Source organism: Mustela erminea, chromosome 4, assembly GCF_009829155.1.
Source record: "Mustela erminea isolate mMusErm1 chromosome 4, mMusErm1.Pri, whole genome shotgun sequence".
Lineage (NCBI taxonomy): Eukaryota > Metazoa > Chordata > Mammalia > Carnivora > Mustelidae > Mustela > Mustela erminea.
Window position 1 is genome coordinate 70,717,541 of NC_045617.1, and position 25,791 is coordinate 70,743,331.

General features: G+C 38.8%; 1 protein-coding gene across 9 annotated transcripts in view; it reads right to left on the bottom strand.

Moving 5' to 3' along the window:
* Positions 1 to 1,191: 1,191 nt before the first annotated feature.
* L3MBTL3 (L3MBTL histone methyl-lysine binding protein 3) overlaps positions 1,192 to 25,791 on the bottom strand; it is a 112,726-nt gene continuing 88,126 nt past the window's right edge. For all 9 annotated transcript variants that reach the window (XM_032339549.1, XM_032339540.1, XM_032339546.1 and 6 more), the window contains 4 exons: positions 19,318 to 19,397; positions 8,318 to 8,487; positions 8,027 to 8,089; positions 1,192 to 3,010 (listed from right to left, as the gene is read on the bottom strand). In XM_032339549.1, the coding sequence (XP_032195440.1) occupies positions 2,867 to 3,010; positions 8,027 to 8,089; positions 8,318 to 8,487; positions 19,318 to 19,397 (457 nt within the window). In that variant the 3' untranslated portion in view covers positions 1,192 to 2,866. The remainder of the gene's footprint in view (positions 3,011 to 8,026; positions 8,090 to 8,317; positions 8,488 to 19,317; positions 19,398 to 25,791) is intronic.

Genomic DNA, 25,791 nt, shown 5'->3' on the forward strand with positions numbered 1-25,791 from the left:
AAGACGGTACATAAGGAGTCCTTAGGTTTCACAAGACTCAGTGCACTCTTTTCAAGTATTTTATAAGGATACATGACAACATTACAGTTTTGAGGTGCTCCTTGATAATCATCATCACAGTTTCAACAAAACCTATCAGTTTTGACAGAACAGGTTGGTTTAGAGACTGAAGAGACTTAGGTATGCTAATACTTCCATCACAATGCCATGAGCATTTTGGGGGTAACGTTATCAATTTTTTAAAAGTTTACAAAGAAAGGGATTCATATGAATTATTGAAAAACATTTGTATGACATACATCTCTAGAAATACTCATTCTAATGCCTTTTTCTCTGTTAAGTACTATTCTTTAAAATGTTTAAATCAGTGAGCTAGAAAATACAATTTATCAGCTGCCCACCTCTACAATGACCATTCACTACCTGCGTTTCAGGGACAATGGACAGGCAGAGGACCAAATTGGTTCCTATCAATTTCACCTGAACTAGTCCCTAATTCCATGATTTCTGTTTCTTCCCTTTCCCCTTCCCTGAACTGTGCCTTTCGTTCCTTACAAACTTCCCTTTATTCTTCCTCCCCGCCCCCACCACTTTTTAAGTTCCATAATCTGTCATATTCTTCCTCTTCCAAAAGGAATTTACTAAATTCTTACAGATTCCTTTCCTCAGAAGTACACAGTCTCTGTGGCGAAAGGTCAACGAAAGCCTCTCTTTGTCCCCATGGGCTGGGGAAGGGAGGGGCGGAGCTGCAGGAACACAGCCGTGAGGTGTGGCTCTAAACATGGCAGACACGAGCTGACCGTGAGGGCAAATTCACTTAAGCTTTATTGTCTCTTCCCAGGTGCATCCCCAGTGCCCCCAGCACAGCCCTGCCCCTTGGTAAATACCCCTATTGTTGACTAACATAAGTCTGAGTCTACCGAATCCAAAATGGCATCCTTTGGTTATATTTCAACCTGCAGACAGGTCCCAGTTGGCTTATACAATGTTTGCAGCCTTTTAAAAATGTGTCCACTTATTTACTCACTTATTTATTGTTGTTCTTTGCATCACCTGGGACACAGCTTGACAATTTTGAATCCTGCAGATTCTTTACATAGCGAGATAATGCCCAAATCTTTGACATTGCTCCTGCTCTCATTTGCCTGTTTGACAAGTTTTCTAAAAAAATCATACATATGTAAAAAAAAGTATCTGCAATTAAGATTTTATTTCATTCATGTCAGATATAACAAGTGCAACTTGAATGTACAAATTCTGAACAGAACATAAAAAGGAAAAAAAACCCGACAACGAAAAACTTATTTAAGCAGATTCATGCAAAGAAATGAAAGGGACATTGCAGATGTCATGGCCCTTTTGAATTATGACAAATGCAAAGGACTGCTAGTAGACTCCCAATGGGGGACATCAAAGGAAGTCCTACATCCGAGAAAATGAGGGCAACTAAGGAGAGAGGCGGAACTTGCCCCAGCATGCTACGAACTTACTTGCTACTCTTATAATAGCCCTCAAATAAATGGCCCATCCTAGGAGTAGACATTACATCCAAAGGCTGATAAAATAATTTAACTTTTGTGTTGGAAAGACATTCTTGGAAAAGAAACACTACTGCTAGCTGTTTCTAGGTAATCAAGGGCTTTCATTTAAAGTGCATCTGTACATTTATAAAACTTAGGTGAACCATTCTACAGAGAAAGGAACCTTTCCAAAATGGAGGTTCTTGAATAATTGCTTTGGGAAGTTGCCCCCTGGATCTGTGAGCCTTTAGAAGCTTTATGTTCTTTATGACCGCTGTTGCTCCCTCCCACTCTACCTTTTCAGTAAAATCCATACACTCTCTCTTCAGCCAACCCGAAGAAAACTTTTGGGTCTGGAGGAAGATGACTTCTGGGACAGAACTCTATATGGAGTAGTGTTTCCGTAGACAGAATGACCCCTTCAGCTCTGAAAAGCACCACAGTTACTTCATTGGCAATCAGAGAGAAGCTCGAGATCGTCTCACAAATAGTTCAAGATCCTTACAAACACCCCCACCCCCCAATATAACTGCATATTCCTTTGACACCACTGGACTCTTGTAAATACATAGGGCACCACCATGTATAAGATTGATGCCATTCAAATACATCACCTAATTTATTTATATATTTTATTTTTCAATTCCATTATTTATATACATGTTTTTGGTAATTATAGTAAAGATGCTGGTGAAAAGTAATTTGTTTAACATTTCATAATGCGTGCAAAAGTAAAAACACTGATTTAAAGTAATTTTTACCACTGTCCAGCCCCAACAAATTATGACAAGCAGTTAGGCAATATCATGACTTGCAAAGTTATACTTAGCATAATGTTGCAATTCAAAATATGGCACAAGATGAACAATACAGGTAACAGTCCCACTGGCGAACCTCAGCCAGGTTTTGACTAATTTGGTTTCAGTTGAACTTGGATTATATAAAAAGGTTTCTGAAAGTACTGAAAAAGAAACAGTGTGCATGAAAGAGAATTCAACAATGTTTACAAAATGCCAAAAGTTCTTACTCTGACCCCCCCTTTTACCATAAATAATTAATGAAGTCCCCTTCCCCCCACCCCCAAGCCTCAAAAAGATGTACAAAGATAAATTTAGCTCAGTGAACAGAACCAAAGGATGACCGCTGTTAGACAGTACTTGGTTAAAAGCCGAAGGACTTTCATAAGGATTCGTATATATTGTCTCTTGAGGAATATAAATAATCAGATAGCATCGCTCTTTTGAGTTTTGGAGACTTCTCGCGTAGGAGTTATAACTGTCCTTGTGCTTTGAATAAAACATGAGCTTTTAAAGCAGAAAGCTGATGGTATTCCAAATTCCCCATCTTCAAAGTTCATTGTGAGAGTTCTTTTCTGCAGCTTTGAACATCAGGATGGAATTGAAGATTTTGAGAGCAGGGCCCAACTTAATGCTCATAATTTTAACAATGTCTGTTTGGGTCATGAGCAGAAAGGCTTCTCCATCAATTTGCTACAATGGGAAGAAAAGACAAAAAAGATTATGACTCAGTCAGACGTGGTGGTGTGGCAAATAGGCAAAGCTGCGTTATCAGCCGTCTTCTGCACAGCACCACGAGAACGGCACAAATAGGAGCTCATGTGTGCCGGCATTTACCAATTCATCAATCTTTCTTATCGACAATAACCAAATGTGGACTGGAAGCAAAGTGAAAACGAAGTCATCTGAAAAATCGGCCTGCAGGAAAATGGGAGACGCCCGTATCTCCCCGTGATGACTCTGACTTAGGCAATGAGTCAAGCAGAATCTGGGAAACTCTGGGGTGCCTTAGATCCAGCTCCCATTACGGCAGATTTTCGGATGAGAGAGGAGAATAAGCACTCAGGAAGCACACAGCTGCTTGTGGATAGAAACAAGGAATTTGGGCAAACGTGTTGGCTGCATGTTAACATTTTTTTAAAAATAGCTTTCTGCATTTAAAAAACCTGATAAATAAGATTCATTTTTAGAGTGGCCACAATTACTCTTCACAGACAGAAAAAGAGTAGTAACTGACAAAGGCCATCAGCAGTGTAGATGGAAACACAGGAGAGGAAGGTGACAAAGGTGGTGTGAAGAACTGCACACTAGGCTGACTGTATTACGTGGGTAACTGTGACCAACATCCTTCTTTGCTCTGAGTCTCTCTGAGAGTAAAACTCTCCGCTTCCACAGAATAGAAAACTTTGAGGTTGAAAGATACAGCTCTGAAGAAGATGTCTGTTTTAGTGTACAGAACAAAGGAACAGTTTTTTTGTAAAATTTTCAGGTTTGGGGGACATTCCACCACCTTAAATAAATTGCTTTTCTTTCAGTTTTTCCATTTTACACAGAAAGTTAAAAAAAAAAAAAAAGTAAGACACACATTTGCTCTTTGCCTCAGAGTACGTCGGAAATTTTGACAGCAATGTACTGCTTTGAGGTGACTGCGTCTGTCCCAAGTTCATACATGGAAGTCCTAACTGCCAATAACCTGAGCACATGACTTATTTGGAAACGGGGTTGCTGCGGATGTAGTTGGTTAGGATGAGATCATACTGGAGTATGGTGATCCAAGATGACTGATGTCCTGATAACAAGAGGAAATGTGGACACAGAGACAGCCACGGGTAGAGGGAAGATGATGTGAAGACAAAGACAGAACATCTAGGAGCCAGGGAGTGGGGCCTGGAACAGAGCCTTTCCTCTGCCTTCAGAAGGAAGCTACCCTGCTAATACCTTTCTTGCCTTCTCAGACTTCCAGACTCCAGAACTGGGAGGACAATACATCTCTACTGTTTAAGTTACTGGTTTATGGTTCTTGGTCATGGCAGCCCTACCTAGCAAACCAATACCACTCGAAATTCTATAAACAGTTTACCAAATAAAGGCTGATATAATTTAGTAGCTGTTTAAGATTTTCCTCTTTTCTCTAAAAATACAACAAGCCTGAAAACCCTTTTAACTGATAAGAACTAGGGCCATCTTATGCAACTTTGAGTATTAATTATTTGGAAAAAGTTTCCTAATGTTCAGTAAGGAAACATCTTATTGTAATAAACTAGGAAGGAAAGACACTCCAAGGTAATTTTCCAAGTGAAGACAAATTCAGTGGCAGGTACGGGAAACGTTCCATTGTTTTGGGGGGAACATTTGCTCTGGTCTCGTTTGCTTGTGCTATGACAGTCCTCTGATCAATCAAGGCCAAGCAGAGAGTTAGATCTATTAACATTTCCCTCAACGGACAAGGCAGACCTTAGTAGGATATATGGTCCGAGAGAAGTCTTCTAAGTCATTAATGAAAATGTCAACTAACATCCCAGTTCCCAAGGAGCTCATTACAAAGGTGGAATTGTTTATTATGACCTTGGGCCCTACTGAGCCTCCTTCTGAGATTATATAAGAATTTAACATGACCAATGACTGATGAAAAGAAACAGTCTGAGAGAAAATGGCAAGGCTGGAATCTGAAAGCTGGGAGTGGGGTGAAAAGGTGAAGTTTCGGTAGATTGTTCTGAAGGTTCCACTGGGAAAAAAAAAGTCATCCCAAGACCAGTGCTGGCCCGTATATTTCACACATGCTGCTTCAAAGTGTGACCAGACCTACACACCTCCACTGGAAGGAAGTAAACTTAACTGGAGAAAATCCTTTCTAAAAACAGTGTTCACTGCGATGTAATACTGGGCTTGTTTCTTGTTTGCTTTTGTAATGTGCACACACTGGTCTGACTCCAGAGGTGAAGTATGTGGCTCCAGGCCCAAAACTCCAGAGGAGGATTTGGAACTCAGGGTGATCTGGCCTTCCATTTCATTACTATTACTTTGCACCCATGGTTCTTTGCCCAATGTTTTAACTCTGCAAATCACAGTGACATGCTATTTGGATGTCTTCCTCAGAGGATCAAAGTATGAGTGTGTTCACACAACAAAAACTTATTAAACATCTATTACATCCCAGACACTCTTCTTGGGGATGCACATACAGCAGAGAGTAAGAGATACCGGCAAAAACAAGCAAGGAAAGAAGCCAAAACTCCTTGTGAAGTTTACATTCTAGTAGTAGAAGACAGACTGTGAGCAGAAAATATAAGAAATAAGCAAATTAATTAGTAATGAATCGACAGTAATCCATTCTAAAAGGCGATTCATGCTGTGAAGAGGACAGCTTGGTGGGGAGATGACAGGGCAGCAGGGACAGGCATGGATGACTGAGAAGGTGGCATCTGAGCCAAGGGAGTGTGTCACGTGAACATCTGGGGGAAGAACAGTCCACACAGGGAAGAGCCGGAACACGCCTGGACGATGATGAGACTGGCAGGGAGGCCAGTGTGCGGAAACAGTGTAAGCCCGGGGTGGAGGAGACAGAGGTCAGGAGGGTCTCACTTCGCTCCAGGTCATGGGGTGTCAGACCGCAGACCCTTGTGAGGATTTTTGTTTTTATTCTGATTTACTACTGAAGGCTAGGAATGGAAGAGGGACATGACTGTGTTCATTTTTAGCAGGGTCCCCTGGCTAGGCTGGGAACAGAGGAGCAGAGAGAGGTTACAGCATTAATCCAGGTGGGAGATGGTGGTGGCTCAGACCAGAGTGGTAGTGGTGAAGGCAAAGAAACCCAGAAAGTCAGAATCCCTACCTGTTCTTAAATTATACCTAGTCGGATTTTCAACAGATTGGATGTGGAGTGTATAGGAGAAAGTAAAGTCAAGCATGGTTCAAGTAACAGCCCATCCTAACCCTTGGCCTGTGCTTCTTAGAGATAGATGACTTACTAGACTTTAGATTTATGGTTTACTTCTAGGCCAAAAAACCAGCACCTGCTAACCTTGAGAGATACGATTTTCACAAGAAATTATAGGATGAATGAAGAAGGGAATGAATGATTATGTGAGTAACACATGTGGACAGTGGACATTCAGTGTCTCACTCCTTACAAGGAGGACACTGAGGATACTGATGCCCGAGGAACATCTCCAGAGATATTATGCCATGAAGAGAAAATGTATTCAAAGGAGTATCATATTTGAATATGCACTTGAATCTTAGACTAAGTAACAAAGCAAATCCACACAGATTGTCTGCATATAAACAGAGCCAAAAAGAGGATTTACAAAATGGATGTGCTATAAATTTATTCTTAAAAATGTTTTATCATTTTCACAGGTAATAACTACATGACTGTTTTTTCAAAGAAAGAACCGCCATTCCCTGCAGGTATCTCAATCTGTTTGGGGACTGAAAATTAATAGGCTGTGGTCCATGAAGACACTTAGAATTTAGGAGTTAAGAAGCCCCCAAATCTGAATAACTGTCAATTACAGATCAACTAAAAAGAAGCAAAAAAGTTCTTGAAATAAGAACATAAATCAGAGAAAAAAGGATGTTGAAAATAAGATGCCTATATGTTTTAATGGGCACCCACCTAAAGCCTAACGATACCTCTTAGTGTAACGACACTGAAGCCCGGTGCTTGCATTCTTAGCTGTCCTGATACCTTTGCAAGGCTCTTAATTGAAAGTGTGCTATTCTTAGCTGCTGAGGCTAAACACAGAGGCAAACAAGGCATATATACTTGTAACTGTAGACAGCAGATTGGAGAAAGCCTTCTGAGATTACTTGGTCTTCTTTCCATCTTCCCGTAGCCAAGATGGACTGATAATTGACTGCTTTCTTTGGAGAAGCTGACTGGCAAGGGACTTATTTTTAAAGGTCTCAAGTGAGAAGAGTCTCCTGCCGTGCTCCAATAGAATGACTTCTAGGTAGAGCCGATTTCTTTTTTGTTCTAATGCTCAATATAGGTCGTAACATTATTAATCACCTCTTATACTGAAGTTTTGGGCAGGCACATGAAAACAACTAATATAATCCGCCAACTGCAGACTGTAATGAATATCAGTTGTTATAAACATTACTGAGATAGGTAGAAGATCTAAGGGGTTATTTTAGCAATAACAGTAATGCTTATTATAACATTAAATTAATTTAATTTAGCTGTTGTTAAAATGATGTTTGAAAACAAAGGGAACTCATTTCACATTATTAAAAATAAAATGTTGCTTATTTCTCCCTACGTTATAAACTATACAAATGCATGCTATGAAGTTTTCTGTGTGTGTGTGTGTGTGTGTGTTTAAGTAGGCTCCATGGTGGGCCTGAACCCACGACCCCCAGATCAAGACCTGAGCTGAGATCAAGAGTTGGATACTCAACCGACTCAACTCTGAACCACCCAGGCACCACCCTGCCTTATTTATAAAAAAAATAATGACTCTAGTGCTGTTGCTACAGAGCATCATGAAATGGTACAAACATTTCTGCCATACCTAATCTCAGACAAAGACATTTTTTATCCAAATGACTAATACTGCTTTTTAGACAACTCCACACCAATTTGTCAATTTTGACACACTCTGTCTCATCCCTCTTCTGCCAATTCAGAATACCTCACCGTTCAGTGCAGTTCAGTGTTCTGATCCCACCAAGTAATAGACTGCAACTCCGTGGAATACTTACTTCATCTTTGAACACCTTTCCATGTTCTTCACACCCAGGTAAGCTCTGTATGAATTCTGACACCTGTCAAATATGAGATGAAAATTCCAGTTTAAAAAAGGAAGGCAGAATGTAAATGTTACGGGTTTAAAATATATTTCACCTATATGTTTTAGTTGTTTTTCTCAGAACAATTTCTCCTCTTTCAGAAAAAAAAGACTAAACCCCACATGCATTCACTGTATTCACACCCCGCCCTGAAGAACACACCGCTCTAATCGGTCCGTGGCAGACAAAGAAAAGAAAATACACCTCATCCGTGCTCCACTTGGAGACTTTACTGGCAGGGATTCCGGCTACGGTGGGAAGAAGTTTGCTCTGCTGCTCCCAGCGCAAGGGCAGACATGGGATCGGGGACTTGAAGGACAGAAAGACAGCCGATCGACGCTGAGCCTGCTGTACGCTAGGTTCTTCCCGGGCACCTGGTTGGTTGAAACAAATGGGAAATCACACTCTGAAAAAGCAGCAAAAAAAAAAAAAAAAAAAAAGCCTCAAATGCCATGTGTCTCCCCCAAATAATGTTGGTGGGGGCTGGCTTAGGTTAAAGCATTGCTTCCTTTCAACATTATATTCATAGAATAATTACACTTTTCTTTTTCATTACTCCAGGTCACCATAAGAAACAACTTGTAAATTCAACTCACATGTCTGCTGTGTTACACATTATAGAAGATGGGTCACGTTCGCAACACAACCTCTTTAATGTTTCATGGAAGATCCTTGCCTCTGAGCTTCACTGGCAAGGAAAATGACTCTCACCTCAGGAACTAGTTTTGTTTCCCTTTCAGCTGTGGATGTCCTACAGGTAATAATGGTCAAGTTGTGTGCTGAAGTCCAGCCCCTGTGGTTACCGTGTACTACCATACCTCTCTCCTTTCATCTCATTCCTGCATTCTTTTTTCAATTTCTGTTTACCAATCACATTAGCCAACTTAATTGTTTTTTACAGTGATATGAAATTATTGCAATAAAAATAAAACCACAGAAAGGCAAATAAATGCTTTTGTCATTCTTATTTTGGTGGAGATAAAAATTAAAGGTATAGAATATTCCATTTATCTTCTAAACCCAACCTATTTACTGCTGCTCTCCTAATCACCATTTTTTAGTAAATGATTTTATGTCACTGGGACTCCTAAATCTTGTCAATAATTACCTCCTTAAGATCCTTTAGAACATAAATCTTTTCTGAAAACTACTTACTCAAAGCCCATCAGAAGAAAGGCACCTCCCCTAACATTGACTCTCCTCCACCCCTACGCCAGCCCACAGTTAATAATTCAGATACTTCAATTCCACTATCTTTGCCAAATGGTTACCTAGTTTAGGCTTTTGTAGCTCTGGGAAAATTTTAAACTATTTTGTATCACCAAGAATATTTTAAGGTTTCTTTCTTTTTTTTTTTTTTTAAGATTTTATTTATTCATTTGACACAGAGAGATCACAAGTAAGCAGAGAGGCAGGCAGAGAGAGAGAGGGGAGGAAGCAGGCTCCCCACGGAGCAGAGAACCCGATGCGGGACTCGATCCCAGGACCCTGAGATCATGACCTGAGCCTAAGGCAGCGGCTTAACCCACTGAGCCACCCAGGCGCCCTTAAGGTTTATTTCTTTGAAGAGTAAGATTTACAGAAACGTAGATAAATCATACTGTACCGCTCAAAGAATTTTCACAAAGTGACCACACCCAAGTGCCCAACACCAGGGTCAAGAAACAACATGGCAGCATGCTGAGAGCCTCCCTATGCCCTTTTCCAATCACACCCCAGCCAGCAAGGGTGACCCCTTTCCTGACTTCCAACACCAAGGCTCTTTACCCTGCCTCTGAATTACATTCAGATGAAAACCTTGGTGTTTCGCTTCTTTCTTTCAACAGCATGTCTGGGAGACTCATCCACATCGTTTGCTTTCTGTGGTTGTAGTTTGCCTGCTCTTTGCTGTAGTTTTTCATTGTTACGAATATTCCACAATGAATTTGGAATTAATGGACAGTGGAGTTGTTCTTAATTTTTGCCTATTATCAACAGTGCTGCTATGAGGATTCTTGTCCATGTCTTTTCATGAACATATGTTTCTGTTATATAAACAGAATATATTTATATATATATGCATTATATATATATATTAGTGAAACTTTGAGCTTACAGAGTTTGCATACATTCAACGTTAGCAAATTCTGCCAGTTTTCCAAAGTACTTGCACGATATGCATCTACTAATAGCGTAAGAATGTTACAAATATTTACAAATATTTTATGTCCTCAAGAACATGTGGACAAGGACATTGTCCACCTTCTTCATTTTGACCATCTTGGTGAATTTGCTGTGGTATCATATTGTGGTGATAATTGCATTTACCTGACGACTAATGAAGTTGACAATCTTTTCCTAAGTTTATTGGCCAAATGGGGAACCTCCTTTGTGAAGCTGTTTTATGCCCATTTTTTCCATTGGGTCATCTTGCCTTTTTTCTTTTTACTGATTTGTAGAAGTTACCTATGCATACTCTGGATAGGAATCCTTTGCTGGAAATATTAACATCTTCCACTCTTGCCTTCCTTTTTTACTCTCTTAATACAGTCTTATACATCTACTGAAGAACTCCGTGCTTTCTTCAAGGTCCTGATGATAGTCTCCTCTGTTTCCTGTTGAGTACTTCATGTTTTATCTCACAATCTATCTGAACTTTATTTTTGTATGGGATGAGATAAGGCTTGCCATTCCTAATGGTTTTTTTCCACATGGAGTTCTAATTCCCCCAAAACGATTTACTGAAAAGACCATCCTTTCCAAAGTGTACTGCAGATAGTGCTGCTCTAACATAAACATGTGTGTCCAGATTCTCCACTCTGTTGCACCAGTCTCTTTACGCTGACCTTCAAGGTTTTATTTACCACCACTTTAAAAGTGTCCTGATGTCCATGATCTAGTTCTTCTTCAATATCCTTATCTCTTTGCATCTCCACATAAAATTTAGAACCGGCTTGCAAAAAAAAAAAAAAAAAAAAATGCTAGGATTTAGATGTAGATTACTACTGAATATAGACTGATTTGATCCCGAGAAATGACACCTTCACAATATCCAGTCCCCCAATCCAAGAACAAGGTATATTGCTCCATTTCTTTGGGACTTCTTTACTAGTTCTCTTTGACCTTTTGTCATTTTCATTACAGGTCTTGCATATCTTTTGTTAAATGTATTCCTCTGTACCTGAAGTTTTCTGTTGTATTATTAAGTAGCACAGCTTCTTAAAAATTTATTTCCTATTGTTCTACTGTGGTTCTTTAATAACTTTTATCTTAAACTAGCCTAATCTGAATTTTGAAATGTTCTGAATATTAGAAAGTAACTTAAAAGTAATTATTAGGGGGAAAAAAATCTTTCCTTTTTTTTTTTTTTTAAAGATTTTATTTATTTATTTGACAGACAGAGATCACAAGTAGGCAGAGAAGCAGGCAGAGAGAGAGAGGGAAGCAGGCTCCCTGCTGAGCAGAGAGCCCGATGCGGGGCTCGATCCCAGGACTCTGAGATCATGACCTGAGCTGAAGGCAGCGGCTTAACCCACTGAGCCACCCAGGCACCCGGAAAAAATCTTTCTTATTGGAGTTAACACACTGTTCCCGGTTCCACCTGAGTGAACTCATACAGAAAAATCTATCTGTCCCACATGAAACATTTCAATTCTTCAAATACTTTTAAAAAAATCCATCATGGTGGGCACCTGGGTGGCTCAGTTGTTGGGTGTCTGCCTTCGGCTTGGGTCATGGTCCTGGGATCATGGGTCATGGGTCCTGGGATCAAGCCCTGCATCGGGCTCCCCGCTCAGCGGGAGGCCTGCATCTCCCTCTCTCATTCCCCCTCCTTGTCTTCCCTCCCTTGCTGTCTCTCTCTCTCTCTCTGTCAAATAAACAATAAAATCTTTAAAAAAAAAATCCATCATGGTACCTCTTGCCCCATTTCTTTTAATCAATCTCATATAACTGATTATGAGGTTTTAGGCTCTTATCCTGTTCTACTGAATATGTTATGAGCCAAACATATAAGACTGTAACAGTTTGTTTTTATTCTTTTATTCTTTTTAAATTTCTCACAGAGCTCAAGATATTTTTGTTGAGCATAAACATGGGGTATTTAAAAACATTTCTTAATTTCAGACACTACCAAGAGTTTAGCAATTATTTGAAATATGGTATTTGTAAAATCTTTCACGGGGCAGGCTAGTATGAAATGGTGAGATTTCTAGTTCCACAGGAGAGTGACACTACAGAGCCCACTTTATGGTTTGTCTGTCCTCTGATTGCTTACCACCTAAGTGTCAGTCTTTTCCAAAGTGGTACATTTATGATACAAATGTCTCTATTCTATTAACACCTGCCACCCTTCCCTCCTTCACAATAGTTCCATTCTATTTCCTCCTAAAGCTATCCTATTAAGTTCATTTCCAATGTTGCTAACCTCCTTACTCTTTAGAAAAAAAAAAATGAGGGGTGCCTGGGCAGCTCAGTAGGTTAAACCTCTGCCTTCGGCTCAGGTCATGATCCCAGGGCCCTGGGATCGAGCCCCACATCGGACTCTCTGCTCAGCAGGGAGCCTGCTTCCCCTCTCTCTTTGCGTGCCTCTCTGCCTACTTGTGATCTCTGTTTGTCAACTAAATAAATAAAATCTTTAAAAAATAAAATAAAATAATAAAATAAAATAATAAAATAAAATAAAAACAACCGAGCCATAGAAGAAATGACTAAAACCCTAAAGATCCCAAATCTCGGATGGCTTCACAGGTCTTTGAAGCTGACACTATAGAGGCCAAAGACAGACATATCATTCGAAAACTAATAAAAACTTCGCATCTTTCACTTTAGACTTTCCTTGCTTTTGCTGATTCTTCTATGCTGCATGATGTCCTGAGGCCCAGTGGTGTTTTCTGATGAATGGGGCAAAAGTAGAATTTCTCAGCCACAGAACATCCCATCTCTTCAGAAAATAATAGTGTTAGCTATGATCCCCACCCAAAAAACCAGAGAAAACTTCAGTTAGGTGAATGTGTATCGGAGCCCTTGAGTTGCACAGAAATGTGACTCTAGGTTTTTATTTTTAACATGTGATCAGACTAAAATAAATGCAAAAGGCTTCGGCTCAAGCAGCCGGCTCAGTGCCACTAGTAAGGAAGAGTAGGTCTGAATGTACACAATGTGCTTCACAAAACAAAGCCTTTGTTCTCGAAGACATTTCTGCCACCATCACAAACTATTTACCATCTCTTCTCAAACTATTGATCTGCCTGATAAATTACACTTTTACAGGAGTTTTCTGTATGTTTTGAAGTTCCCAGAAATGAACATTTACCTGTTTCCCCTCCCCTTTGGCTTCTGGTTTTGTGCTCCCACAGTTCTTCGCTGCTACTCAATTTTGTACCGTTGGGCACAGCCCGGGGAGGATTTCTAAGCCCAGTTCTTACTCATCCTTGCAGAAGTGAAATATGATTAGGAAACTTTATACTTTGTCTGGAAATTGTCTAACTGACTTTGACTATTTCGTGACTATCACGGATGGGTATTTCTGGGCTTCCTTAATATCGGAAGCAAGAAAATGTTAGGTGGCAGTAGTGTTAAGATAAGTAACTTGGTGGAAATATGTATGGTTTTCTTGCTACTCCATCTGTTAGGCGCCTACTGCATGACTGCTGGGCAATTATCGAGAGAGGGATAGTTTTCCTAGGTTGATACCTGGAGAATGAATAATAGAGGTCTGCCTCCTATTTATGATTATGATTTACCATATGGAAATTGCTCAGCATGGACACTGTATCGGGAACTGTGAATGACTTCTCAAGACAGCATATTCTTGCAGACTTTCTTGAAATGAAGTGCAATCCATAATAATGTAGTTATCCAAAACAGAAACCTGCCACTACAAATTTGCCCTCCATGTCTGTGAATCTGGTTGAGAGCATAGGTATTAAAATTCCTGATTTGGCTTAAGGTAGGAAAATGTGAAGCCACAGAATAACCCCCATAAGAAGTCATTTCTGATAAAGCTGATCGTAAAAGAAATATCCTCTGATGTCAAGACAATAAATGTTCAGTATAGGGAACATCATGTAAACCAACCATGAAGTCTCCTAGTATGAAGTGACGTCCTCACCTCCGTGAAGCATGAGAACCTGCTTCCCACAGGACCATTCCATTAAGACCCAGTGCAACCACTGTATGGTAGGCTGACCAAACAGGGCAAGTCCTAGAGAAAAGGAGAAGCACTCCCTCTCTGTTGCGTTTGGACTCGGATCCCACTCTGAGCGGGTTTCCTATTTCCAAGTCTGGAATACTATATCAAAAAGCTGACAGCATTAAGTTACCACTGACCTCTTGCCTGACTCATTTCTAGCCCTTTAAGTCAGAGACACAAGTGAGACCAAAAGCTCCAACTGCCTTGCTTCATTTTAGTTTCAAAACAGTGCTAGGAGGTAACTATCCCTAAGGTGAGGAAACAGAAGTCTGACACCCAAAGCCACTCTGTGAAGAGGGACAGCATCAGACAGTGACCCTGGATCTTTTGCCTCCTACTACAGAGGAGAGGGTCATGGTCAAGAGGGTGAGCTTAAAAGTCTGATAAACGTGGACTCCAATTCATGCTCTACCACTGACTAGTTCTATAATTTCGGTGAAGTCAAAGTTACAAGACTGTTGTAAGGATCATATGATATTTTTAAAATGCTTATCCCAGTGTCTGACGTACAGGAACGACTCAGCAAACGGGAGAAATTATCTCTATTTTGAAAGGAAGGCAAATTACTGAGACGGTATTGGATATAAAAAGCAAAAATGAAAAGAAGTCAATACCCTTTGAGGCTAATATTCCATGAGTCTATAAAATAGGCTCCTAATGGGAAAAGAATAAGGCCAGAAGAAAAGGAATACATCTGTTAACAAAAAAAAAAAAAAAAAAAAAAAAAAAAAATTTAAATGGAGTTACTAACTGGTGACTAAATATAAAAAGATGAACAATAAGAGTGATTGGGTAAGATAAATGGATCACAGCATCAAGGAATGGAGATGAGATTAGCTCCAGAAAACTTAACTCAGGCTGAAAGATATTTGAGGATCATTTCAAGGTTAACAACCAAAAAAAAAACCAAAAACCAACTGCTAGGGAGGCAAAGAGCAAGCCTGACTCTTCAAGTGAGAATTTAGCACATTATGAAATAGAATTCAATTCTTTCTGCATATCAGCCACCCATGAGAAAGAAGGCTTGCAGGAAAGAAAACAAAACTATACCTTTCCCAGGAGTACAAGAGTTTAAACTTGAAGGCCAGGTCATAGAATCCTTTATTAATGGGATTTCCTACAATGATAGGAATGAGTTATTTCTTTTCTTTTAAGGTAAAAAAGACAGAAGTCCAAAAAAAAAAGGGGGGAGGCAAGGAAGAAAGGAGAAAAAGTGATAAATTATATTCAGTTAAACTTCCCAAAGGTCAAATTCAGTTGTATGGTAAGAATCATAAAAAGAGAGGGCTCAGAATTACCCACATTGCATGGAATTAACTTGAACTAACTAAAGAAACAGAGGAGGGAGAGAGTTTTTTTTTCAGGAGAAAGTTTTGTTGTTGTTGTTTTTTTTAAATATCAATTTGCTCCATGACTCCAAACAAAATAGTTCTCATGGGTCTGCTGAGTCTTAAATCCTACTGGCCTTTTAAAGAATCTTAGGGTGGCTTCTTTCAAGTCTCCTCTACCCTAAATAATACACACACTGCACGGGGCTTCCTCTCCCCCTTTGCACCATCACGCAGCGCACTACTTTTGGGAAGGGCTCCTTCCACCACTGGAAGGACAGAATTAGGAATGATCCCTGGTGAACCTTTACTAGGCTCAAGAATGTGGACCCAGAGTGCAGTATTATCTACCTGACCTCCAGGCTCAGGTTTGCAAGAGGAATTCTTCCAGCACCCAAATGGGACCACTGAGGGGTAAGTGTTCTTCACAAAAGACCTAGAAAAATTCTCTGGACTCAAAAATGTTAAAATAGAAAACAATCACCACGGGGCCTCTGACAAAAAGTTCTATAAAACCTCAGAAGAGGAGCACTGATTTATGGACAGAAGAATTTTGTGATTTTAGTGAGGTCCAAAGGGATAGGACCTCGACAAAACAAAAGCAGGCTGTGAAAGAGAACAAGCCAATGCAGGGAACTGAAGGGAAATAAAAACCACTGGTGTTAAAATTCATGTTAAAGGTGGTAAGTAGTAGACTTGGCAGAGCAAGAAGCTATGTAAGATATTCCAACTTGCTAAAGATGCCTAGAACATCAAATATATATAGAAGTTGTGAAAATACTAAAATACTGGGGTACCTAGGTGGCTCAGTTGGTTAAGTGTCTGACTCTTGATTTTGGCTCAGGTCATTATCTCAGGGTCATGTGATGGAGCCCACACTGGGCCCTGTGCTGGGTGTAGAGCCTGCTTAAAGATTCCACCCCCCTCTCGCCGATTCCCCCTCACCATGCTTGTTCTTCCTATCAAAACAAAAGCCAAAACCAAAACCAAAAAAAAACCTAAAATACTTCTCTATTGGTTGGTACAAAGCTCCCCCTCCCCCATTCCAATCCCACCCTCCCCCAAGGCAGCCAGACCCTTAACTGGACTTCATAAAATCCAGCAATTAAGGGTCACTCTTGGTATAGTGGAGAACATCCAAAACTCTCCTCCAGTACTAATAGCACTGTTAATTTTAACTATCTTAAGCAAAGTTGAATGCCAAACCAACTGTTAAATATTTTGAATATAAATATAATCCCCTGGGTCTAACTCAAGAATAATAGGTATTACCAGTCAACAGAGAGAATAGAGCACAAGTCATAACCAAAATTATAACTGAAAGAAGTTTCCTGGGTTTAAAGACCAGCTGGCAATCATAGCATGATTTTACTACAGATGAAATTAGTTTTGTGAAAGCTTTATAGAAAATGTTTCAAAACTCTGATAATGAAGGAAAGTTATCAAATTCATTTTAAGAGGCTAAAAATGGATGAGATACTAATAGTCAAATCTCACTTAGGAACGTATGTGCAAAAATTCTCAAAGCAACTTATTTTATGAGGCTCTCTCCCTTTCACTAACAAAAAAAGAGACAGAAACAATATATGCATATTGAACTATGGGTTTTGTAGGTGAGAATAATAATTAAGAGTTATATATGAATCCTAGTAATGTTTCCAGAGAGAATAAAACAGAAAAACTGAGGTAATTCAAATCAAGAAAAACAGGACAAAAATACATAAAGTTTGAAAAGACAAAGAGAGAACACCATGCATATTGTATGTTAATCAAGCCAAATTCGCTATTAAGAGAATAGTAATTTTCCAGATGATTTCCAGAAAAAAAATAATCAAAATCAGCTCAGCAAATCCAATAAAAGTTAAATGGATCAAAGTTAGGAACAGACTGAAAAGTTTACCAAAGTATTACTCCCTCAAAAAGTTCAGTCTAGAAGATTCTATTCTGCTTCTATCTGGATTTCCAATGATGACAGAATTCCATGCAATAAACACGTCTTCCACAATACTACTACTCTACTACTACCACCAGCTAATACTTTAGCCACTGGGGCATTTAATCCTCACAATAAGCTAATGACATGGCTATGTTAGGACTACATTAATCTTACACAGGAGGAAACTGAAGCCCAGAGCGAGGTGTACCACTGAGAGGAATGAAGGCTGTGATCTTAACCGCCATTCACAAAGAGAGACCCTCGCCAGAGAGACCTTCATCTCAGAGTCCAATGTACCTTGATGACAAAAATCCTCATAAATGTTTTTCTTCCTTTCTAAATGGCCAGAAACATTTAAAATAATCAAACACTTGCACAGCACTTACTATGTGCCAGGCACTGTTTGAAACAACTTACAGAAGCACTTAATCGCCATGACAACCTGAGGAGGGAGTTACCATCATTAGGCTTCTGGGTAGATAAGGAACCAGAAGCAGGGAGAGGTGCTCAGTGACTTGTCCAAAATCACACAGTGAGCAGGTGGCAGAGCAGAGATTCAAACCCTGGCCATCTGTAGGGTTTGTATGTGGTGTTAAATTAAACACAACAGAACATGCTGAAGACAGCAGTGAATGTAACCTTTAAAATAATCACAGGTTACTACTTTCTAAAAATCAGATATGGAAATCAAGCCATCCCTTATGGAACAGGTCACTGCAGACAAACAGTCCTTAGGTGCCGTTCTCAAATCTCGTATGATAATCTAAAGCAAAAAATTCATATGAAAAAGCAAAGCCTCCAGGGAGATCATTAAAATCCCAATCAGGCTTACATTTTCTCATAAAAAAAATAATATGTGTAAGTCATAAATACAATCCATACCAACTGTCAGTACCACTTCATTACTTAGTTAAGCCACTGTAATGTGTTTTTAGCAAAGATGGAAGACAAATCACTTTCTCCGATACAACTTAAAACATTTGTTCAAATGATTTTCTTTTCATTCTGTGGTGTTAGACTAAGACCATATTAATTCCCTTTGGATTTCAATACACATTCTGAGTTGAGTTTTAAACATATGAAGGAAATGACATCAACAATACCATAGAAAATACATCACAAGAACCAAATAGAATGCTGCCCAAATTTTATATATAATATTGCACAGATATGTCAAAGAGACTATAAATATAGGTCACAAATGAATCCATAACACTATGAATTACATACTATAGTTGACCTTGAACAATGCAAGGGTTAGAGGCACCAAACTCTGTACAGTCAAAAGTCTGTGTAGAACTTTTTTTTTTTATCTGTATAACTTTTGATTCCCCCCAAATGTAACTACTATTAGCCCACTGTTGACCAGAAGCCTCAGCGATAACCTTATTATACTTATTATAGGTTATACTATAACCTACACTTATTATATGTATCCAATACTGTATTCTTATAATACAGTGAGTTAGAGAAAAGAAAACACTATTAAGGAAATCATAAAGAAGAGAAAATACACTTATAGGACTGTACTGTATTTACTGGGGAAAAAAAAAAAAAGGCCATGTGTGAGTGGACCTACACAGTTCAAACCCACGTTGCACAAGGTCAACTATATCTTTATCCTGAACAATAAAGTTTTAGAGCCTGTGATAACTGAATAAACCAACTAAATAAAGTTTATCTTTAATACAGAAGTGGCTACTATACTCTAGTCAAGTCTGATAGTTGATAGTAATACCCATCAATACAATGAGATTATTAGGGCTACCTCTGGCTTCCTGCGACGTCCTCATTTCACTGTCTGTCCGCTCTTCAAAGTCCTCCTTGACATCATCAGCATGCTGGTCTCTGAGAAAAACAGGTGTATCAATATTTTGTAATAGATGCACTTTAAAGAATAGTTCAGCATTGCATCTCAGCAACTGTGACAGGTAAGTAAGTGATAAATCACTGAATTCTACTCCTGAAACTAATATTACACTATATGTTAACTACTTAGAATTTAAATAAAAACTTGAAACTTTAAAAGATCAACAAAACAAAACAACGAAAAAAACACATGAACCACTTAAAACCACTAAAATGTTTGAAAGGATTTTCAGTTCTACGAAGAAGCAATTCCTACTATAACATCTATAAACATCCATTTTCTTCATTACCAATTTTGATTTACAGTTCAGAAAGATTTTTAAAGCTAAGAATGCTATTAAGGTGAACTTTTCTGTCAAATTCAGCTATCGAATAACTCAACTTCACACTGGGACATGTATTCATGAAGAATTTTACTTTACTGTACAGTAAAGCTACAATGTAAGGAAAGAAAATATTTTGAAAGTCCAGACCATTTAATCAAGTAGCATTTATACTACACTCAGCTCTGGGATTTGCGCTTGAGCCTGAGATTGGCCCAGGAGAATCAAACTCAATTCTAGGAAGCTTTTCCTGGCTTAGGTCAAATGTGTAGGCTGAACTGATTCCAACTCTTTTTGACCAGGAATGACCCGATGCTAATCTAAGCATGCTGAAATGCTCCAAAATGCAATGGAATCATTACAATCTTAATTCACAGCTTTACCCTTAAGTCAGGGACAAAAAAGGCATTAAAGAGAACAAAGCACAGACTACTTCTATTTTCTTTAAAGCTGAATTTCAAGTATTTAAAATTTTTCAACCTAATTTTTCCACTCCCAGAGTTTAAAATACACCCCAATCTCCAATTTCCTGGTATTGTCGAGGTTATGATCCCTGGTTTACACACTTCAATGCCTTATAATACTCTGCATTTATGATGTCCTACTGTTTCTCATGTATTGTCACCTTTATGAGTTTCTGAAAGATCCAGATCATACTTCTACTGTAAAGTTTTAAGAAAAAAGGTAAGACATTTGAAACCAAATATCCCAAGAAAATATAAAGAAGATGTGTGATCTTAATTACAAAGGCACTAATTTATTCTCCACTTGAATGATGATAATTTAACACAACAATTCAAACATAGTAAGTATGCCATAAATACATGTTCACTATTTCTTAGAAAGATCATTTCCATGGACACATGTGAAATTTCATTGAGATCTGTGCTCCCTGGCTAATAAGTTCATGCTAAAAACAACTTAGCACAAATGCTGAAGAAAACTTGCTTATTTGAGAATGGGGACAAACCACTGTTAATACAAAATATAAACAGATCTCCTTCTGAGTGCAATCAATTAAATGATTATGGAGAGATAATCATTTCTCCATAAAATGTGGAGATGGAAATATGGGGAAAAATAAGAAAATCACTGATAACTGGAGAAGGACATTAACTGATGACATTAATTGAAAACTGTCTTCTCTGTAAAAACTGTGCTGGAGCTACATGTGGTAATTACAACATGCTAAAATCAGCTTCCTATGTTAAAATCAGCTTCTATGAACTTCTGAACTTGTTTAATAATAAATTTAGAAATAATATTCTGAGTCCACAAATCTATCCCAGTAATCTGACTACTGAAAAGCTGTTTGTGCACAACTATCTTAATATGAGAAAAAAAGTCGTATTATAGTGATATAACTAAAGTTGGCCTTTTTTCAGAGTCAATAATTCCTAATTAGTTATTGTAGATTTCCTAAAAGCTCTAATGAATGGTTAAAAGGAAAAAAAAAAAGAAAAAGAAAGAAAAACTGAGATCGAAGGCTAAAATTAAGTCTCAGAATTTTTCAAATATTTTCATTTTCATGATCAGAATTGTCCACTAATAAGTTTCATATTTTTGTGGTTTTAATAAAGCACAACATTCCTTTAAAGTAAGTTTTGTTAAAATAAATATAGAAGACTTAAATATGAGCCAAGTCCTATTGTATTCTTATGCCCAAATACAATGTCAATGATTTATCTCATGAAATGGAAGATGAGGACCATCTGATTGGAGAGAATGGAGATGGAAAAGGAAAATAAGACCTCTGACCCAGAAAGTTTCTTTAGGGCTGAATCTGCTGTAATCCATCCCCAGAGAAGCAAAATGGAAGCCATCTGTTTTTCTATTATTTATTTAGCTGCATTACAGAAGCTTATTCAGTTTCCATTTTCCCTACTGCAACTCACAATATGTCATTAAACTGAACCCATATAAACTTGGGAATATATAAACATGAATATTCCTCTTTGCCAAACACAATTCAAGTAAAGGATTCTGGAAGAAATGTCTATTGAATGTTTCATTTCCAATTAATAGATTGATTCTGCTAATTCCTTAAAATTAAAAGTGACTAAACCCCTATGGGGTTCTACATGGTATGTCCTTGAGCTAGGAAGTTGGAGGGGTGGGGCAGTGGGTTCACCTGAGCAGTCTACTAGAATAAGCATTATTAAATAAATGGATGAACAGAACCACTGAAGAGAACTACTTAATCTAGATTAAGCACATCTAGAAATGTGGGAGCAGTTAACAATAAGAAAAGTTACAAGAACATACTATGCACCAAAGGCTGTTTGAGATCTTTACATGTCCAATGTTTCATAATAATGGCTGGAAGAAGATTCTGTTCTTATAGCCACTGAAACTTACGAGGATAATGTCAAATTTATAGGACAAGTATAACACCAGGTCTTACTGACACCAAAATCCATAATCAGATTTAATTATCAGCTGGCTTTTACCCTTGCATTTCTCCAGGATGCAGTCTACCTGTCTTCTAGTGACAAGGTGGGGCATGAAGAATCTACTCATTTTTATTTGTTTTGTATTTTATTTAAAATAAAAATTGGTCTCTCATTTGGGCAACCGATATTTCTCCCTCCTACAAGGTGAGGAGTTTCATGGCCAATTCTTACTCAAGGGGTGCCATGATGGGTCTCTTCCTCTGCGCAAAAATTAAATCCTTGATCTAGAATTTCAATTGCCTAAGCACAGAGTTTTTCTAGCGGCACAGATCTTCCAATTAAAGACAAAAAAAATGTTTATTATCAGAATGCTTCAACTCTGTGATAACTTTATAATATGCTCTGGAACATGGTACTGATATGCTTCCTGACAGATTTCTTTAAAAAAAGACAACCAAGTATTTTGATGTTGTGTTTTAGTAATACAGTTTTGCTGAACAGAAAAACACTTCTATTTTCTCCCCTTGATCAACACTTTACAGTGCCAAAAATTTCATTTAGGAAGGAGCAGGGGACAGGGGTATAGGGAATCAGAACATGGAGTGGTCACGTAGATGGTCTCTGGAAATAAACAGACCTCGATCCAACATCAGTTCTGCTACTTAGTTCTAAATGATCTTCAGCAAGTTACTTAACTTCCCTACTTCCCAGCTGCATCATCTGTAAAATGAGGGTAATAAATCCTTTTCCTCAACGGCATTTTGAGGACTCAATAAAATAATGAATAGAAAATGCTGCCCCCAGCCAGACACAGAAGCAGGAGCATGATCAATGGCAGCTTCTACTATTTAAGAATTGACCCTGCAATTGCACTCCTGGGTATTTACCCCAAAGATACAGATGTTGTGAAAAGAAGGACCATCTGTACCCCAATGTTTATAGCAGCAATGGCCACGGTCGCCAAACTATGGAAAGAACCAAGATGCCTTTCAATGGACAAATGGATAAGGAAGATGTGGTCCATATACACTATGGAGTATTATGCCTCCATCAGAAAGGATGAATACCCAACTTTTGTAGCAACATGGACGGGACTGGAAGAGATTATGCTGAGTGAAATAAGTCAAGCAGAGAGAGTCAATTATCATATGGTCTCACTTATTTGTGGAGCATAACAAATATCATGGAGGACAAGGGGTGTTAGAGAGGAGAATGGAGTTGGGAGAAATTGGAAGGGGAGGTGAACCATGAGAGGCTATGGACTCCGAAAAACAATCTGAGGGGTTTGAAATGGTGGGGGCGGGGAAGGTTGGGGTACCGGGTGGTGGGTTTTATATAGGGCACGGATTGCATGGAGCACTGGGTGTGGTGAAAAAATAATGAGTACTGTTTTTCTGAAAATAAATAAATTAATTTATAAAAAAAAAGAATTACTTACATTTTGGGATAAAATCACCCACTGTCACCTGTTTTCTTCAAGTTTTAAAACAACTTTTAGAAAAAGTTATGAGCCAGACTGCAGCCAGATGGCCTGGACTGTAATCTGGGTCTGCTATTGACTAGCTGTGTACCGTAACCAAGAGAGGTTCTACATTTTTGAATGATGATGTAATAATAGCACCTAGCCCCATATAAGGCACTGTGAAGATTAAGTGAGCTAATGTGGGTAAAAAACCCCTAGAAAAGGACGAGTAATACAGCGATTTCTCTTGAGGTTTTAAAATTTTCAAGTACCAATTTATTTCAATATTTCTTTAGTCTGAATTGAAATATAACCACAGCTTATCCTTACTCAAGAATACTCTTTAGGCTTTTAATTAAGACAGTGAAATCCACTCAAGTGCAAAAATGCATTCCTTACATGAGTCAGCATCCTCTTTTTCTCTGTAATTATGTATCATGTTTTAGATGTCTTACTATCTTACTCTAAATATACTTTGTGGTAATTATTAGCAAAACAAACATCAGAAGGGTAAATACATAGTAACAGGATACATTTGAATGCAAAGTGCTACATTTCTTCAAGTTTGCTTATTTTTCATTTAAAAACAATCCCTAGACAATTATCCTTCCATTAGTCCCCAGTATGTTAAAAACAATATTGAAAAAACGTGAAACAATTACTTTGCTTCAATTCAGAGATTTCAGCTATACCTCAAAATCCAGCTAGAGTTTGGTTTGGCTCTTAGCTTGAAATAACCCCACCTTCTCTCTCTCCAGCAGAGCTCATTCTAGTCGCACAGGGGTTTTTGTTAGAGCTGAAAAGTTACCTGTATTCCCTCATAACAAGAGGCAACACAGTGACTGCAGCAGCGAGGGCTGAGGGCCCTATAAAAAAATACAGGCATTTCTGTGTTGAATGTGAAAAGGTCTTTTTTTGCATGCCCCCAGCAAATTCTTTCTTTTTTTTTTTTTTGCTAAATTTCTGGGCTGAGGTCACTCACAGGAAAAAAAAATGCAATAAAGAGAATCTCCGGGTTTATACTTTAGAGGAATTATAAAAGATTACTTGAGGTGTCTCCAAATGCCTCCTACAAATGAGGAGAGCAAGCACGCACAGCCTCAGCACATCCTCTTCAAAAGGACTCAGAAAAGATGGCAAATGAAACAAGTCACATTAAAACTTTTACGACTATGGTTAACATCTGAATAGTCTTTTTTTTTATTTTATAAACATATAATATATTTTTATCCCCAGGGGTACAGGTCTGTGAATCGCCAGGTTTACACACTTCACAGCACTCACCATAGCACACAACCTCCGAAATGTCCATAACCCCACCCCCCTTCTCCCATCCCCCCTCCCCCAGGCAACCCTCAGTTTGTTTTCTGAGATTAAGAGTCACCTATGGTGTGTCTCCCTCCCAATCCCATCCTAAAGGTTTATTTATTTATTTTAGAGAGAGAGAGAGAGGAGGGAGGTGGGCATGCGAGAGAGAGCAAGCAAGTGCATGCATGTGGGGGCAGAGGCAGAGAGAGAGACAGGCAGACTCCCCACTGAGCACAGAGCCCCACATGGGGCTCAATCTCAGGACCCCGAGATCACAGCTCTGAGATCAAATCCTGAGCCAAAATCAAGAGTCAGATGCTTAACTGACTGAGCCACCCAGCCACCCCTAGCAGTGGTTTTTTTTTTTAAAGATTTTTATTTATTTATTTGACAGACAGAGATCACAAGTAGGCAGAGAGGCAGGCAGAGAGAGGAGGAAGCAGGCTCCCCGCTGAGCAGAGAGCCCAATGCGGGACTCGATCCCAGGACCCTGAGATCATGACCCGAGCCAAAGGCAGGGGCTTAACCCACTGAGCCACCCAGGCGCCCCCCTAGCAGTGGTTTTAATATTGTCTTCATAAACACAGCCTAAGGGAGGGAAACATGGTTTACTATTTATCTAATGTCTAAAAATAAAAGATTTTGATTAATAAGCCCAATAAATTAGCATTTAGCATAAGGAACATATGTTAATGAAGAAAAGTAATACAATGAGACAAAACAGTGGATATTATCAAATGCCAAGGAAAGACCCCCAGAAAAACTAATTCAGCAATTAACTGATCAATCCTCTTATAAAATGTAAGGCCCTAACCAATGAGGTGAGCGTTGGGGAACAAAGACCACATATTATAAGAAGAGCAAGACTGCACAGCTTTTACGTTGTC